The sequence below is a fragment of the Rhinolophus sinicus genome, linkage group LG05 (genome assembly GCF_036562045.2).
Source record: "Rhinolophus sinicus isolate RSC01 linkage group LG05, ASM3656204v1, whole genome shotgun sequence".
Classification (NCBI taxonomy): domain Eukaryota; kingdom Metazoa; phylum Chordata; class Mammalia; order Chiroptera; family Rhinolophidae; genus Rhinolophus; species Rhinolophus sinicus.
In genome coordinates this window covers 91,049,658-91,067,049 of record NC_133755.1, presented here as the reverse complement: position 1 = coordinate 91,067,049, position 17,392 = coordinate 91,049,658, and the positions used below count along the sequence as shown (strand labels likewise).

Here is a 17,392-nt window from a genome sequence, read left to right as displayed (position 1 = left end):
GCTGGGGTTAGGGGAGACCCTCTCCCGCGGGAAGGGGGGCATGCTGGACACTGAGGAACCAAGGGGTCTAAACTGACCAGAGGCCCAGCCTGAGGTCTGTCTAGACCATGTTGTGGAGACCGATGGGTCTTGCTAGGCAACTGGCAATAGTGTGTCAGCCTGCCCAAATGGAAACAGGCTCTAGGAGGCCCAAGGGGACTTCACGAGTCAAGCTGCTCAGTTCAAAACTGCTCCTGGCTGCTTCTTAAAGCCTATCCTCCAGGACTCTGCTTAGCACCACACTAATCAAAACCAGTGGTCATTTCCAGATGGTCAGTCTCCTGAACACAACTGTTTTTTCCCTTCCTCTGCTGTGTTCTGAAGAACTGATCTAGAGCCTTCAGAGGCCGGGCCCCTGGCCCCAGGACATTTCCTTAGTGGCCTCAGCCTCTGCAGACAATGCCAGCCAGCCCTGACCTGGGATCCCCGCCCCCTTCAATCCCTGCCCTCCCCCCAGTTCCTCAACCTCACTTGGCCTTCTGGACTTTTCTGTTTGAGCTGATGAGGGGGTCATCTCACTGCCCCACCCCCAATCCCAGCTTCAGAGGAGGTGATGGGAGTGATTCTGGTTTAACCCAATGACCCTGGGGAAGGATTGTGGGTCCTTGTCACTCGTCGTCTTTGGATGTCAATTTTCTCAGCTGAACAGTAAAAAGTTTGAATGAGGCAAGATGTCCTGCCTTTGGGGTCTCATAACATCCAAATATTTTTTTCACCCTTGTCCTACTCCATTGGGTACAAGCTGTGTCAGCTGGGGCGAGGGACCTCACCACTGCGTGCCTCAGGTTTCACAGCTATGAACTTGGGACAAGGCTTCTGTGAGGGTTCGGTCAACTCGAAAAGTGCTAAGAACAGCGCTGGACCTAATGAATGCTTGAATCTGTCTGTTCCTGCCCACTGGGCTGTGGGTGCCTAGGGGGCAGCCTTGGTCCTCACTGTGTCATCAGCATCCAGCTCAAGGTCTGGCACACAGTAGGTGCTCAGGAGGGTTCGATGGAGGATCAAGGGTGAGGCGGCTGTTTGCGGCCTCAGGGCCCTGCTGTGTGAGCTCCTTGTTGGAAATAGCCAATTTTTATCCACCCACTGGCTGGTACTCTACTCCCCAACCCTTGCCCTGGCAGTTCCTGCAGCCCTGGGACTTGAGGAACCACATTTCACAAGTCTGCAGACCTGCTCTACATGTGAAGGCTGAGGCTCACCCTCCGCCCACAGCCAACCACCAGGAAACACTGGCCCTCCAAGCCGTGTTTGTAGCGCAGGTGGCATCTCTCACTTCAGGCACCATTTGCTTCCTGCCCCTTGCTGGCACCTGGGCAATCTTTATCAGGCTTTGTGCTGAGTTTGCTGTCCCCACTGCAGGCTGTTTCTAGCTGACAGTCTGCAGGCCTTTATGGTGCCTGTTTCTCCTCCTCTGGGCTCTTTGCCCCTCTGGGTGTTCTGTGACTCACTTTCTCATTTTTGGGGTCTGCTGGTAGGTGGTGGATGGATGCCCCAGGGCCTTACGGGTCATCTGGTCACACTGATGAGGAAATAGGTCCAGAAGGGAAAGGTGAATTTCCCGGGTTGCACAGCGAGTTAGTGACAGAAGCAGGCCTGAGGTCTGGGTGTCCTGGCTCCTGCTGCACACAGTACATACTGTGGGCCTCTGGAGGGTGGGCTGGAGCGGTCACGAGAAACTTCTTAGAGAAGGTGAGTTTGTGTTGGGTCTCAGAGGATGGGTAAGAGTTGACCTGAGGGCAGGGACGGGGCTCTTTGGGGAGGGCCTTGGACACTCCTGAAGGGGAAGGACAGATAGGCTGGGGGTCAGCTCACTGAGATGCAGCAGGACCTTTTAAGACCCATCCCAAGCTGGTAACCTTGGGCAAACCTTACACCCTCCCTGAGCCTGTGTCCTCATCCACAAAAAGGAAAACCACACCTGCTTTGTAGGGACTATTAATGATCATAGTATTAATTATAGTTGACATTTACTGGGTACTTACCACGTGCGAGGATCTGGGCCAAGTGAGCACTTGACATATTTATTTCACGTAATCCTCACAGCAAACACACACCTGACCTGAGCAAACTCTCTGAGGAAATGCTTTAAAGCATATAGTAGTCACTTAGCATAATCCCAGGCACATAACCACTCAGTACCTTGTAGAACAATGACAATAATGACGATGCAATTTTGTCAACTGCTGCAGCCCCATTTTCTTGCCTCTTCTCCCTCCACAGCAGCCTGACAATTTGCTTTCTGGAAGCAGCTGTCCTGGGATCTTCCTCCTCCAGGAAGCCTTCTTGGACCAGTGTGGAACTTGTGGCTTTGTACAGTCTTTCTCTCCTGAATCTCTGTCCTGTTTGTGTGGCTCTCAGGGATTCAGTGTCGGCCTGGGTCCCCGTCCCTTGGTCTGAGAGGCCCCATAGTTTCCTCAGGGCAGTGGGTGGTGGCAGAGCTGGCAGATGCAGGGGAAGGTTGGGGGGGTGGAGGGGCAACATGAGCACAGCAGACCTCTTTCCAGAGATCCTGCAGACCCACAGAAAGGTGGCTGGACCCCAGGGGTGTCCAGGGCAGCAGCATAAACCAGACACCTGCCTCAGAGCTTTTCTTCCCACTTTTATTTTAAAGGAAAAAAAAAAAAAAAAACCCAAACAGTGCAAAAACCCATTTTCCAGTGTCAGCCATGCCCACCCCCCACCCCAGGTCACCCCCCTGGCTCGGGCCTGACTCTTCCTCCCACTCAGCACCCCTCCCCTCTCATGCAACCCATTGGGGCTGGAGGCTCCACTTCCCTGGAGTGCCAGATCCCAGGGGGACTTTAGAGGGAGGAAAGAACTGGGGGGGCTGCCCTGATCCGCAAGCCCCTCCAGGTCTCCAGCCACGGCACCAGGTACCCCTCTTGGCTCTCATTAACCCTTTCCTGACCATGCTACTAGCCTGGGGGGCACTGATCTGGGGGAACTGTGTCCATACCCCTCTGCCCCGGGTCCTGCTCGGGGCTCTCCTCACTGAGGTTAGGGGGTTCCCTCCCTCCCTCCATAGTGGGGGGGGGGAGTGGCGAAACCTCCAGGTTTAAATACCTTAATGAAAGCAGGGGATGGGGAGGAAGGGGCTTTAGATCTAATAAATTATTAGCGTTTTTTTTAGTGTCCGTGGGGGGCGGGTGGGGTGGGGCAGGGCGTGGCCTCCAGGGCCCCTCCCTCCCCTTACTGGTGAATCTCATTCTCTATGAGGCTGTCCTCGCAAGACTGGAAGTCTGTGTCCGTGAGGCCATCAGGCGGCATCAGCAGCTCCTCATCTTGAGACGAGGATGATGGGGGCTCGTCCCCTGAGCTCCCAGGAACCCCATCCCCATCCCCGTCCACCTCTGAGTCCTGCAGCACCTGAGCGATGTATTTCTGAAGGGGAAGAGGAGTGGGACATGAGGATAGAGAGCTGCCCTTTGTGGGGAGGGGTGATGGGGAGTCACAGGACCTACGGGCGGAGGGGCAGTATCCTCTGCCCAGGGGAGGTGGGCAGCCCCCAGTGAAGCCAGGTCTCTCCCTGCCCATTCCCCAGTCCCTGGGGTTGGGAACAGGCTTGTTTCTGGAGGATAATGGGACACTCAGCTTTGGGACTGAGTCTCAGAGGCCCCTCCCACCCTCGGCAACGGCTCAGAGCACTCACCGCAGATTTGGGGACAGCGGCAACAGTGGGGGGCCGTCCATTGCTTCTGGGGTCCACAGCATCTGTCTCTGTGTGCTCAATCTTGAGGGACCCAGAATGAGTCAGGGGGTGGGGGCAATTCCCCTCCCCTCAGCTGTAATCGTGACCCTACACCCTTTTGACATCCTGGTTGCCCCTGCCCTCAGATCCCAACCATGTCCCTGGCCTTCTGTACCCTCCGGAGCTTCTGCCCTCAGCCACCCCCCACGCCCCACACCTTGTAGTTGTGGGCACTGAGGTATTTGAAGTGTCCGAAGCAGACGTGGCAGAGACAGATGACGATGGTGATAACCAGGACGACGAATGTGAACATGGATGTGGGGGCGAGGAACCCTGGTGTGGGGGAGGGGACACAAAATGGGGCTGCTACTTCTCCTCTGGGCTCCCCCCGAGGCCCACTGTGCTACCTTCTGAATGCGGCCGTGGCCTCTCCCAGTCACCTTGTCTGTGGCCCCCAGCCATCATGGACTTCCCCCTTCACTGCCCAGGGGGGTGCCTGCTGTTTCGACTCTGGAGGAAGTCCTCTCTGCCCCCATGCCCCCCTCCCTGAGAGGGGGCCCTCACCAGTGCGCATGGTGGAGAAGAAAAGCAGCCAGAAGAGGCAGAGGATGGGTGCGGCCACCACCTGGTTCACAGCCCCCGAGTGAATCTTCTTGTCCAGCTTGGCCGGCAGGTAGGCGTAGTAGAGATTGTACCTGTCTACCAGGTGCTTCAGCAGCATGTACATGAGCCCTGGGGGAAGCCACATGGGCCCTGACTTCGGAACCAGTGCCGCCAGACTTCCACGTGTCTGTCACAGGTTGTCCCAGTGCTCCTGAGGTCGCTTAAGGGCTGGCCTCCCTTCTCCTGCCCCAGCCCTATACAGGATCGTACCCCCAACAGGACCAGAGAACCTCAGCTTCCTCTGCTCCAACCCCTCAATTCTGTAACCCATTACTAGCAATTCCATTAGGAATCTATTCACGTGCGTCAGTGAGCATCCTCTTAAAACCCATACCGGTTTTCCTACCCGTTCCTAAACATGAGTATAGATTAAGCGGTAAGTTCTATTTCCGGGAGGCTGAGGGAATGGGAGCTTTCGAACAAGGACAAGGTTAGTTTGGAGCCTTCAATAACCAGGGAGAGTGGTTAAGGAGTTGGGATGTTTTCAGGGGGAATTTAGAGACCACTAGTGGGGGCAAAGGTTGAAGAGAAACTTTGCTAAATTTCCGAAGGTAGAGGGACTTGCCTAAGTCACATAGCTCAGCTACAGCAGGGCATCTCCATGAGTGGCAAGGACCCAACCCCACCCTGCAATCCAAAGGTCTCTCCTGAGTTTATAGGGCTGTGTACAAGTGTGCCCATGGATCCTGGGTAGAAGAGTGTGGGTGTGAACACCTCAGTGGCTATGTGATATATGTCCTAGTATATCCATTGGAGTGAAAGCACTGGTGTGGGTGAGTACAGCCATGTGGGCATGACTTTGCTCAGGGGTCCAGCCTGGGCTGAGATGGCTTTCCCCTCCTCCCCCCAGACCAGACCCCAGACTGAGCCAGGGACCGGGCGGGAGGCCCGAGGGGCCGGTCTCCCAGCCGAGGCCCTGTCCACTCGGGGTGGCCTGCCTTACTAGAATGGAGCCGGTGAGGTCCTGGGTCCCCCCGAGCAGGGCCCAGGTCCCGGCGCGGCGGTGCCTACCGAAGGGCACGATGATGGGGCAGGTGATACTGTAGGTCATGACCACCGTGAAGACGCACATCATCCAGGCGTAGGCTGCGCCAAACTGGAACTCGTAGGCCTGATGCTGGGGGGGAGATGGGCAGGAGGGTGGCTCAGGGAGAGGAGGGGCATACTGCAGGGCGCGGGGAAGGTGGGAGGGGAGGAGGCGGGGCCAGGAAAGGAGCAACGGGAAAGGAACCCCACGTCCAGGGTAGGGAAGAGAAAAGCAGATGGAAAGAGGGGCTGTGCTGAGAAGGAGGTCAGGGTGGGTAGTCACAGGACATGAGGAGGGGCGTTCGAGGGATCAAGGGCCGGCAGGGGGTGGGCTTGGGAACGGGATTCCCTCCTGTGGGGTTAGGGCCCAGGGATCCTAGTGTAGGGACCCGGACCGCCCCCAACTCCCATCGCAGAACACTAGACTGTCAGAACTGGCCAGGGCCTTCAGGGTTACCTATGTGGATTCATCGCTGTATATATGGGAGAACTGAGGCCCAGAGGGGAAGGAGCCATGGCACTGGGCTCCCCAAGTCCCAGCACCCTTGGGCCCCACACCCTAGCACGCTGCCGCTGTTTCTGGTTGGGCCCACCAGGGGGCGCTGTGCGGGCCGGGGCGGCCCAGGCGGCCGTACCCGCTTCACGTTGCGCCTCTCGGCGGCTGAGCGCGCCAGGCAGAGCCGGATCATGTACATGAGCAGACCCGGGATGCGCAGCAGGTCCATGGCGTTGCCGATAAAGGCTGAAGCAATGACGTAGTTCACGAAGAAGGCGCCGTTGTCCGGCAGGAACACGCACCTGCGGGCACCAGCTGCTCCAGCACTGCCCTCTTGGGCACGCGGTGGTTGCCTGCCCACACTTTCACCCCCAACGTGCCTTGTGGACACCCATGTCAGCTCCCAGCTCAGCCCTCAAGCACCTGTGCCCCAGTCCCCCCAGAATGTAAACCCCAAAGGCAGGTACCAGAGTGTCAATAGATACCTCCAACACCCTCAAATATGCGTAAACACGATCTGACAGTGTGAGCCCAGAGGCACCCTGAGAACTTGTGCCCCATAGACTCATGGAGAGTGCTGGAGACCCCTAAGGCCGCCAGTGTTCAGGGTACGACTGCTGGAGACGGCCACAGACAACCCCACGGGACTTCCAAAGGCCGGAGGGTATGACCCGCAGGAACGTCCAGGAGGCTTCCTTTCTTAGACTTTAACTTAACTCCCAGTTACCCCAGAGTAGGAGCCTCTGTCACCTCCAGAACACAAGCTCCAGAGACCCTCCCCCAGAAATCTTCAGAGGAGGGAGCCTAGGAACTTTTGTCAATGCTCGTGACACCCCGAGTGTGAGCCCAAGATTTCCACTGATGGCCCAGTGCAAGACTCCTAGAGCGTGCACCCCAGTATTCAGCCGGGGTACATGCCCCCTAAGACACCTTCACAAGAATTCTCAGAGAAGGAAGCTGCACCAGAAAGAACTCCAGTCACACCTCTGAAGAGGAGCCTGAAACTTCAGAGGTGTTCCCAGAACTCATGCCCCGTCAGCACTCCGAAGCGTGAACCCCAGAGTCCCCCACAGATATTCAAAAGTGTGGGCTCCAGAGACCCTGAGGGATACCTCTAGGAACTCCCAAGTCACTCTCACAGTATACCCAAGATTCCACTACAGACCCCTTGCCAAACCTTCCGAGTGGTGTTCCAGACCCCCAAAGTTCATCCCACAACACAAGCCTAGAGCCTTCATAGAAACTCCCAGAATGGGGGCCCCCAGTACACCTTGAGGGTGACCTCGGAATCCAGAGAGGTTTCCCGAGAGACAGCTCTAATCTAGAGCCTGGGGACATCTACCAGGTACACCTGAGACATCCTGTGTCCTTCGGAATGATTATGCCAGCCCTTGATGTAAGCCCCTCTGCCTCCCCGCAGAAGCGGTGGGGAGCTTTAACTGCACCCTCCCATGGGGAATGAAGTGTCTCTCAGGCAGACCCACCCCCGCCATCCAGTCTCTTTTCTTGGGGGCCCCAGTCACTCACTCAAACCGAATAGCTGCCTCAGCCAAGAATTTCTTGTCAAAGAGCCAGCGGAAGAAGAGGTCCAGACTGGAGAGGAGGAGAGGTAGGGTGGGGGGCTGGAATGGGGAGGGGAAGTCCCTGCCAAGAGTCTCTGGGGATGCCCCCCTGTACATGGGGCCTTTGGCTTGGTAGGGGAGGTGGCAGCCTGAACTGCTCCCTCTCCCCCTCTTGCCACCTCCTCCTCCTCCACCCCGCCTCCCATCCCTTTCTCCAAAACCTACCTGCTCAGTCCCAGTGAGGGCCTTGCAACCCCCCCTCCCAGCCCTTCCTCCAAAACCTACCTGCTCAGTCCCAGCGAGGGCAGGAGCAGCACCATGAAGATGAGGAAGGTGTAGCACTTGTGCATGGTGGTCCTGTTCTCCCCGGAGCTGGGGCACAGGGCACAGGGGCAGAGGTCAGGTGGGCCAGCTCCCATCCTGCTTCCCCAGCCCATACAGTATCCCAGGAGGGTCGCCTGGGAAGGGGAGCACTTCCCAAGGTGCGGATGCTGGCATCACCCCTCCCTGCGAGCTCTAGGACCTCCGGAGCAGGAAGCCTGAGTGGCAAAGGGCTGCCCAATGACACTGTGTACCCCTAGGAGGCTAGAGCGAGGCGCCGGTGTGTGAAGGGTCTCACCGTGTCCAGTGGGCTTCAAAGAAGGCAGAGTAGTAGACGATGGTGGGGAGCAGGGCTGAGAAGCACCACAGCAGCAGGGTGGGGAAGAACTGGGTGATGATGGGGTTCTGCAGTGGGGAAGGGGGGCGCTGTGTCAGGCGGGGGCAGTTTATTGGGCTCAGCTTACTCTGCTTACTTGCCCCTCCCCCACTGAGTCCTGGGCTTCAGGGCTCTCAGAACATCTTGAGGGCAAGGGTTGAGGGTGGGGGCCAGGGCTGTATGTACTACCCCAGGGTGAATAATACTGTGTTTTTCCGAAAGTAAGACCTAGCCAGACCATCAGCTCTAATGCGTCTTTTGGAGCAAAAATTAAAATAAGACCCAGTATTATATTATATTACATTACATTATATTAAAAAGACCGGGTCTTATATTAATTTTTGTTCCAAAAGACGCACTAGAGCTGATCGTCCGGCTAGGTCTTATTTTCGGGGAAACACGGTATTAGTTAGCTTTTGCTGAGCACCTACCCTGTGCCAAGCACTGATCATGTACTTTACATGCATTCCTCCTCACAACAATCATATTATCCTATTTTACAGATGAGCAAATTGAGGCACAAAGTGATTCAACAGCTTAACCAGCTAGTGAGCAGTGGGGTGGGGATTTGAACCCAGGAAGTCTGGGTCTTATCTATTATGCTATTATCACACAGTGATTTTCAAACTGTCTCTCTTTGAATTTTGAGGCGCTAAGGAGGTACACTGTGTATGTGGCAGGAGGGGTGAGGAGAAACCAGGCAAAATGGCCCCCACTCTACTGCCATCTGAACAGCTGTGCTTTTCCACATCGGGTTTCAAGGCAGATTCCTTTTGATAAAAGCATTAGACTCTAAGTTTGGAAGCCAATGATCTAGTCTGAACCTTCCATTCTTTTGTTGGGGAGCGCGAGGGACGAGAAGGGACTTATCTGAGGTCACATGGTCAGTTAGGACTGGGCCTGGGCCCTCTTTCTTCCCTGGGTGTCTCTCTAGGTGTGTGCACACCCAAGGGTGGCCTCTTGTAGGGGAAGGAGGTGGGGAGCCCAAGAGAAGTGCACAGAAGGGTATGCAGCCCATGGTCTTGTGGGAGCTTCTTGGTGGAGCCAGCCTGAAGGTAGAACAGGAGCCACACTGGGCGGGGGCATCCCGGTTTCCCCCCGGAGGAGGGATTCAGGGCCCGGTTTCTGTGTCTTGTGACACAGCCTGGAGGGGTGAGGTGGGTGGGGTGTGGCCTCACGTTGAGGTACTCCACAGGCTTGGTGACGTTGAACTTGTCCATGGTGGTGATGATGATGGCCGGGGTGGTGAGGAAGAAGAGGAGGATGAAGAGGACGACGTTGATGACCAGGCAGCGCAGCCACCAGATGACGCCGCGGATGGAAAGGTGCTCCCTGGGGGGGCGGGGAGGTGCTCACTCGGGGACCAGACACCTGAGTGGTCCTCAGTGACACCTAGGACCTCCCTGCCCTCCCCTCTACCTACTGGGGTCCACCCAAGCCCCACGAAGCCTGCCCCTCCCTCCCCCTTTGCTCACCAGTAGATGTTTTGGGGGTCAGGGGCATAGGACACGGTCCAGTTGGAGATGTGCAGGGACTCGCTGCAGGATGAGGAGCGCGGTTCCCCGCGGCAGGTGCAGCCCTGGCACTTACACACATTGAAGTCCTTCAGGATGCTGAGGGGATGGACACCGGTTACCGCAGCCCTGGCTACAGGGGACCCCACTGCCGTCAGCGGGCTGTGAGCACAGGGACCCGGGAGCCACAGCTGGTGACTAGGGGGCGAGGCCAGGGTGGGCAGGCGGGCAGGGGCTCACATGGCGGTGATGGTCTCGTTGTGGAAGGTGACAAAGGCCATGCCGAGAGGCTTCTCGTTCACCTTCTCCTTCTCCCGCTTGTAGTCTTCCTTCAGCTTCTGTTCCAGCTTTGTGTAGTACTCGATGGCCTCCACCTGCCGGGGGGCAAGGCAGACTCTGGGCAGAGAGCTGGGCGGGGGCCTGCAGCACCGGCCAGTGCTAACCTGGAGCTTCCTACAGGCCAGGCAGTGCTTTAAGCTCTCTCTGTCTCTCACAAGAATCCTATGAGGTAGGTACCATTAGCCCCATCTTACAGATGAGGAAACTGAGGCACAGAGCAGTCAAGAAACTTGCCTAAAGCCACAGAGCCAGTAAAGACAGCATAACACTGTCCTTTTGGCTGAGCTCTTCTGATTTGGGGTTGGAATATCTGGTTACTATAGGGATATGGAACAACCCAACAGTGGGGATGGGACTTCGAGGAACATAGGAATAGGTGGGGACCCTCTGAGGGAGGGACTGCGTCCTGCTCCTGGTCCTGGTCCCAGCCCCGGCCTTGCCTCCTCTGGGAGTCTGTTTACCTTTGGGTGTTTGTGACTTGTCTGTCCAGGACCTTCCAACCCCTCCCCACACCATCAGGACAGGGGCCCTGAGATCTGAGCCAGGGCTGGGCACGCCCCATGGCCAGCCCACCCCATACCTGCTCACAGCCGCGAACCACACAGCAGCAGAGATGGCCACAGGGCTTGGGGTTGATCATGGTGGGGACATTCTCCTTGCTCTGGAGGTTTGTGAAGTACAGCTTTCCCCGTTCGGCCTTCTTTCTGCGGGACCCAGGTGCCCAGTCACCCACTGCCCAATTGGGACTGGGCTTGGATGGGAGGATGGGTAGGGAGCCCAACTCAAGGGTCATCTAGTCTACGCCCCAGTGACAGGAGCTATACTGCTCTTGGGTTTGTTTAAGATGCACAGTTCAGACAGGCCCCCATCCCAGGGTCTTCCTGCCCATCCCTTGAGAGCCAGAAATTCTTCTTATAGTTTGGCTTCCATTTCTCATACTGTAGCTGAAGAAGGGTCTGTCCTCAGACAGGGTGGGGATGGTGGACCCCTTTCCTCTTGCAACCAAGTCTAACCTCCAGGCTTTGCTCTCTCCAGAGGTTGAATTAAAATCAAATGCCCTGAGAAACACCTGGAAGGGGAGCCAGGCTACTCTGTGGCAGCCAAGACACCGTCCACAATGGGCAGGGGGCCCTCTGGTGTCACACCCCCCTTCCGTCCCCGGCCCCCTCACCTCTCTGCATCGAGGAACATAAGACGAGCCACGTTGTAACATGGGCGGGCTTCTAGAACCGTGCAGTTGGGGTAGGCCTCCCTGAAACACAGTCCACCATCATTTTCTGCAGGGATCCCCTGCCCCCGACTTTCACACATAACCCCATCACCAAGACACACATCCCCAACTGCAGCTCCCTTTTGTTTTCCTTAGTCTATAAAAATGAGAGTCACCCAAGAATAAAACTTTGAAATTCCTCCTCATGCTTATCTGAGTGAGGGGGTGTGTGCACAGAGGCATGGGGACCGTGTGAGCACAGTCTGAGCCAGTGGCCTGGGATGGGGGTGCACACAGCGTGGTGCTGGGGAAGCCACGCCTGTGGTCTGATTCTTGTCCTGGGCTGTCAACTTGAAGTTGAGAGAAACTGTTTCTAGTCGTGGGTTGTTCCCTTTACCTGTTCCCAGACCTGGGTACAGTCCAACACTGAGTCTGGACCACGGACGGACTCCAGCCAACCCACAGCCCAGTCTACAGAATGAACCCTGCCCCCAGACCAACCAATGACTGATTCTGAACCCTGACCTGAGATTAACCTCTAACCTGGGACAGAGACTGATCCTTTACCCTGACCCAAACTGACCCATAACCTAGACCCAAGACTGACCTCTAACCTGACCCCAAAGTGACCCAAACTTGACTTGAGACTGACCAAAGACAGACCATCCCTGACTCTGTACCTGGTAGGTGGCAGGGCTTGAGGGGTACCTGCTGAGTGCAGGAGCCGTTCCTTTTACATTTTGGTCACACACTGCTCCTTGATCCTAATCCCTAATCTAGACTGAGCCCCATCTTTTTAAAAAAAAATGAATGAAGGACCAATAAGTGTCAAACAGGCACAAGATACGGTTTTAAAGTAACACGATGGACTGCACAAACCCATGAGAATTTGGAAACGGAAATCTGGGATGGGGTCCTTCAAATGCACTTCCCTGGAGGCTACAGACATTTCCCCAGACACTGTTGTTGCTCAAATCATTTTAAGGTTCCCCTTTGGCAGCGCCTCGCCTCTGTGGCAGGCTGAGGCCTCGTTCTCACGTGACTACTGTACTCTCTAATCACCTCGTCCCCACCACGCAGGCTCCCAGATTGTGCACACAGGATATTCCCTGACTCTGCTGGGTTAGTCCTCCAATCCAGACAGATCCCAGACCTGGACTACAAGGCCAGCCCAATGCTGTTGCCTTGCCCAGGAGCCCCATGATGACAAGGCTGCCTTTGGCGCATCCCTATGTAGCCAGGCCTGAGCTAAGAGCTGACACATAGCAGGTGCTCAATAGACATGAACAGAATGATTGGGTCAATGAAATGGCTGTTCTGTAACGTTCACCTTACTGATCCCCAAAACTCCAATTAGGACCACTGTCTGCCACACGCTGCTTACAGGCTAACCACCAATTGTAATCACAGACTGTTTCCTAAACGAAACTATAGACTGAGCCCCAAAACAGACAACTTGGACCATGAGCTCCCCACGGACAGCATCAGGTTTGGTTCTTCTTTGTCTCCCTGGTATGATGCACATAGTAGGTGTACAATAAATGTGTGCTGAATGGATGCTTGGCTAGTGGAGTTCACCCCCTCACTGCCTGCAAGTCTCTGCTCAAATGTCACCCTGTCAGTGTACCACCCCCGCCCCCACCCCACCCCGGCCACCCCATCCAAACACTCTTCCTGACTCCTTCACTCGGTCCCTCTCCCTGCCTTGGTTTTCTTCTCAGCACCTACCCCTACTTGACAGTGTCTAGTATTAGCCCATCTTTTTGTCTGCCTTGGCCCATTAGAAGGTAAGCAGATGAAAGCAGGGGCTTTTTCTTCTCTGTTAACTACTATTTCCCCAGCTCCTGCTCCAGCGTGGCCACATAGCAGCTGCTCAGTAGATTCTGTTACTGAAGGACTTGTCAGTGCAAGCTGACAGCTGATTCCAATTGGACAGTAATATTAAGATGGCACTTAGAATTCTGAGCACACACTGTCCTTAATCCTGACCCAAACTGCCCCCTAATGCTGATCACAGCTTGAACTCCAGATAGGACCCCAAGTCGTTCTCTCGTATCGAACAACTTAGATCTAATTTTGACTGCTGCTCTGTAAATTATAATGAGGGCAGGGCCTGTGCCTCATTTATTTCTACCTGGAGTATAGAAGGTGGCCAACAAATGTTGAATGAATGAGTATTCGTCCACTAATACTGATCAGAAACCAGTCCTTTTCCTGTCTCACAGGAGTCTGGAATCTCATCACTCAGAACAATGCCTGACCTCTGTCCAGGCCACCCGACAGTGGATGCAGACCTCATAAACTCCTGACGCTGACCAGAGACAGCCCTGATCCAGGCCACCAATGTCCCTTGTGAGGACGACTGGCCAACTCCGAATTCTGACCACACACTAACCTTAGGCCAAGCTCAGATCAGAGCCCGGACTGGCTCCTAAAACTGACCTCCATACTGGGAAGCCTCCGAGAGTCTGGTGATCTTTTCTGTACTTTTATGGTCCCGAGGCCCGCCCCGGTGACTTATGCCTCACAGCACTTGAGAAAGTTTGCTGAGTAGACCGATGAATAAACGCTAGGATCCCTAATCCCAGACACAGACTATTCCGGCCACCGGGCACTCCTGGGGGTGTATATTCTCCTTTCCCCCCAAGACAGATTTCCAGAGTGGAAAAAAGCCTCAGCGCCTCACGTTCTCCTAGGCTCCTTGATAATCTGTTGAAAGCCAAGGAGCTTCTCCTTGCTAGTCTGCACACAAACTCCAGCATGTCACATAGACTTTTAAAGAAGCCACACACCATGGACCCTGGGGCAACAACCCATGACCCAGTTCAAGCCGGAGAAGAGGGCGGGTGGGTATGTGAGGGCAGACTGGACTCACTTTTCAAGTATTTCTTCTCAAGCATTGCAAGTATTTCACTTGTGTTCTTAGAGGGGCCTATCACCCAGCCCAATTGCTAGCCTGCCCTGAAGTCAGAGAATTTTTCTTCGTCTGACCTCCACCTCCACTGCAGTGAGACCTCTGAGGGAGAGGTGTGTGAGGAGGGTCTTGGGAGCTGAAAGGCAAAGCAGGGATCGCAGATGCCTGGGATTGGGGGTAGGAGTGGCTACTTACTCAAAATGCTTCTTGATCTTTTCTGACTCTGCATATTTGGAGATTCCATTGATGAAGAGAGTCCGCTTCACCTGGAGTGAGAGGCAGGTGAGAGGGGCCGGAGGATGCAGGGAGGGCGTGGGGGGAACGGGCGAGCAGAGAGAAACAGACGGGGTAGGAGGAGGCCTGAGGAATAAGCCAAGTCCCAGAGAATTTCTAATAGAAATCAGGCAGGAAGCCTACGGAAAGAGCCATCTGGGCCCTTGCTCCTTGAGGGATGTGGTGTGGGGGGAAGAGTTGGGTACTAGTCTCAGATCCTCAGGCCATGGGGACCCAGCACAGTGGGCATTCATTACTTGTTTAGTGAGTAAGCGTGGCAGTGGAGGGAACTTCACTACCATATCACCCATCACAACTGTTTTCCGAGCGCCAGGCACAGCCTGGCGTCCTTCCCACCATCGTCTCACGTTACCTTCCCAGCAACAGTGGGAGAGGTACTGCTGTTATCTCACTTGACAGATGAGGAAACTGGGGCTTGGGGAAGTAACTAACTTGCAAGATGAGGGCTCCTGAACTGCTGGGTCAGGATTCAAACTCAGCTGGCCTGACCCTGGGGCTGATACCCCGAAGTGCTGAGGCAGGGGAGGCCTGGAGGGAAGGGAGGAAGGCTGGGGGTGTGGCACCCCTGGGCTCTGCTCCACTCACCAGGTCATCTTCCTTGTAACGCATCTTGGAGGTGTGTCTACGCATGCTGTAGACGGTGAGCAGCAGGTACAGGAAGGCAAAGGAGGTGTGCAGCCATAGCAGGTTGTTCCTGGGAGGAGCAAAGCGTAGGGAAGCCACGGGGCTAGGGACATGCTCAGACACCCCTTACCTCCCCCAACCTCCCAGTGTTGAGGGCCCCTGGCACTGACACCCCACAGGGTGGGCCCCACACGCCACATCATCTAGACATCCCTAAAGCTGTTCCATTCCAACTGAAGTCTCCATGACCATGTCTTCATACCCTACCCACTGGCTGCCCTCCCCCCCACCAGCCGGCCCCGCGACAGCCTCCCCTACCCACTGGCTGCCCTCCCCCCCACCGGCCGGCCCCGCCTGCTGGAGGTTGCACCCTCCTCTTTTTTCCCCCTCCTTCTTCCGCCTCAACCCCCTCCCCACTCCAGTTCAAGCCATTGTTTCTCAGTCTAGTTGTGTAGGACACAGCTCCCTGGCCTATGCTGGTATTATGAGCCTTGCACTCCCCTCAGCTCACAGGGGCACATGATAGCCCGCAGCAGCTTACAACAGCTTAAGCCAAGCTCCAGCTGCTCACGGCAGCCCAGCTCCAGGGAGAGCTGCTGTTCACAATCTTAGCTGTAGAGGGCGCAGCTCACAGGCCCATATGGAAATCGAACTGGCAACAGGCGATCTGGGTGTTAGGAGTACTGCGCTCCAACCACCTGAGCCACCTGGCCGGCCCGCACCCTGCTCTTCTTAATCTGGTTATTCTTTCAGCAGGGATCTACCTCTCCTGTCTCCAACCCAAGCCCTCAGGGCCCCTGAGCCATCTCTGCAGCCTCAGCCACCTGTCCCCTGAACACTCCCCCTTTCCTACCCTCCTCATTAGGGCCCCAATTCTGGCACAGACCCTGGCCTCACTGATCAGCTTCCCAAACTTACCCTGATTTCAAGTTGGCAATGGTGGTTCTCCCGAAGCTGTAGGCATTGTTCTCTGGGGGGAAAGAAAGGGGAGAAGACGATGGTGGAGTCAGGGCCTGTCCCCTCTCTCTGCCCCACCCATCCTGGCCCTCACTGACCCAGCAGGTCCCCTGAGAAGTTGACAGGCAGCACAATGCCGACGGAGAGGACGCCCACGACAACCAGCAGCCCGATGATGTGCCGCTGGAAGGACAGGTAGTGCACGGCGTCGGCTCCACACTTGTCCCGGATCTCATCATCCCTGTGGTGTGGCGGCAGAGAGGAATTAGGTGAGAACCAGGGCAGCAGAGGGGCCAGCATGTGCCTGCCCCTGCCCATCCCCACCCACCACCCCAGCCTCTACCAATCTGGTAGCAGTGGGGGGTTGAAATGGGGTCTCTGGGTCCCCTATTTTCTGGGAAGGGAGGGAGAAGAGAGGGAGAGAGAAATGGAAGGAAAAAAGAAGGATGTAGGGAGAAGGGGAGGGAGACGGGAAGAATAGATAAGGAGAGAAATGACAGAGGCGAATAGGAAGTTAGGGAGGAGCCAGGGAGGAATAAAAGGAAGATGGAGAGAGAGAGAGAGAGAGAGAGAGAGAGAGAGAGAAATGATGGAGAGAAAAGGGAAAGAAGAGGAAGAGGGGAAAAGGGAGGACGAGGCCAGAGGACGAGGAATGGTGATAGAAGAGGCAGAAGCAGGAGGTTGGATGGGGGTTTGAGGCCGGGATTCAGGAAGCAGAAGCACCTTATGGGTGCTGGTGCAGCAGGGTCCATGATACACTTGGGGAGGGGCCCTGGGGGGCCGTGGGCAGTGGCAGTGCTGACCTGTCCATCTTCCTGCCTCAGCGCTCACTGCCTGCCTGTCGCACTCTGGCTCGATCTCCTGACTTCTGCCTGCTGGATACTGGCTCCTGCCTGCTGCCCCCACCCGCTGGCTGCACGAGGCTGAGGTGGGGGCTCCAGCTCCTGCTCTCATAGGGTAGCAGGGGCAGGGAGAGCTGTGGGCAGAGTGGGCGCCCCCACATAGGGGGGCACACAGGAGACTGTTGCGGGTCAAGTGAGGCCAGTTCAGAGGCCAGCAGAGGCCAGGTCCCCAAGGCCTGGCCTCATGGAGTAGGGAGGAAGGGTGCTGGGCTGGCTAGGAGCGCTAAGGCCCTCAAAGCTGCTGGCCTCTGGATTTTGTGGGGAGATGACCGGTTCTGAAGTTTCTGTTTTTCTTTCTTTCTTTAGAGCCTGAAGACCGTTCACTTACTTTATCCTGAAGATGGCTGTCAGCCAGGAACAGAAACCCTGGGGGGACAGAGAGCTATCAGCTGGAGCCCCTATCTCACTGCCCCAACCTCCCTTCCCCCTCAAGTCCCACCCACTCCATTCTTATAATCACCCCAGGC

General features: G+C 56.0%; 1 protein-coding gene across 9 annotated transcripts in view; it reads right to left on the bottom strand.

The window, feature by feature from the left end:
• Nucleotides 1-2,625: 2,625 nt before the first annotated feature.
• TMEM63B (transmembrane protein 63B) overlaps nucleotides 2,626-17,392 on the bottom strand; it is a 24,394-nt gene continuing 9,627 nt past the window's right edge. For 7 of the 9 annotated variants that reach the window (XM_074333005.1, XM_074333009.1, XM_074333006.1 and 4 more), the window contains 19 exons: nucleotides 17,254-17,291; nucleotides 16,122-16,264; nucleotides 15,985-16,036; nucleotides 15,028-15,136; nucleotides 14,344-14,414; nucleotides 11,196-11,276; nucleotides 10,605-10,728; nucleotides 9,926-10,059; nucleotides 9,647-9,784; nucleotides 9,350-9,503; nucleotides 8,094-8,200; nucleotides 7,760-7,846; nucleotides 7,440-7,505; nucleotides 6,052-6,214; nucleotides 5,402-5,507; nucleotides 4,292-4,459; nucleotides 3,945-4,060; nucleotides 3,689-3,769; nucleotides 2,626-3,420 (listed from right to left, as the gene is read on the bottom strand). In XM_074333005.1, the coding sequence (XP_074189106.1) occupies nucleotides 3,229-3,420; nucleotides 3,689-3,769; nucleotides 3,945-4,060; nucleotides 4,292-4,459; nucleotides 5,402-5,507; nucleotides 6,052-6,214; nucleotides 7,440-7,505; nucleotides 7,760-7,846; nucleotides 8,094-8,200; nucleotides 9,350-9,503; nucleotides 9,647-9,784; nucleotides 9,926-10,059; nucleotides 10,605-10,728; nucleotides 11,196-11,276; nucleotides 14,344-14,414; nucleotides 15,028-15,136; nucleotides 15,985-16,036; nucleotides 16,122-16,264; nucleotides 17,254-17,291 (2,130 nt within the window). In that variant the 3' untranslated portion in view covers nucleotides 2,626-3,228. Of the gene's footprint in view, nucleotides 3,421-3,688; nucleotides 3,770-3,944; nucleotides 4,064-4,291; nucleotides 4,460-5,401; nucleotides 5,508-6,051; nucleotides 6,215-7,439; nucleotides 7,506-7,759; nucleotides 7,847-8,093; nucleotides 8,201-9,349; nucleotides 9,504-9,646; nucleotides 9,785-9,925; nucleotides 10,060-10,604; nucleotides 10,729-11,195; nucleotides 11,277-14,343; nucleotides 14,415-15,027; nucleotides 15,137-15,984; nucleotides 16,037-16,121; nucleotides 16,265-17,253; nucleotides 17,292-17,392 lie in introns of all 9 variants that reach the window. The other 2 variants (XM_074333003.1, XM_074333010.1) reach the window with 2 other exon arrangements.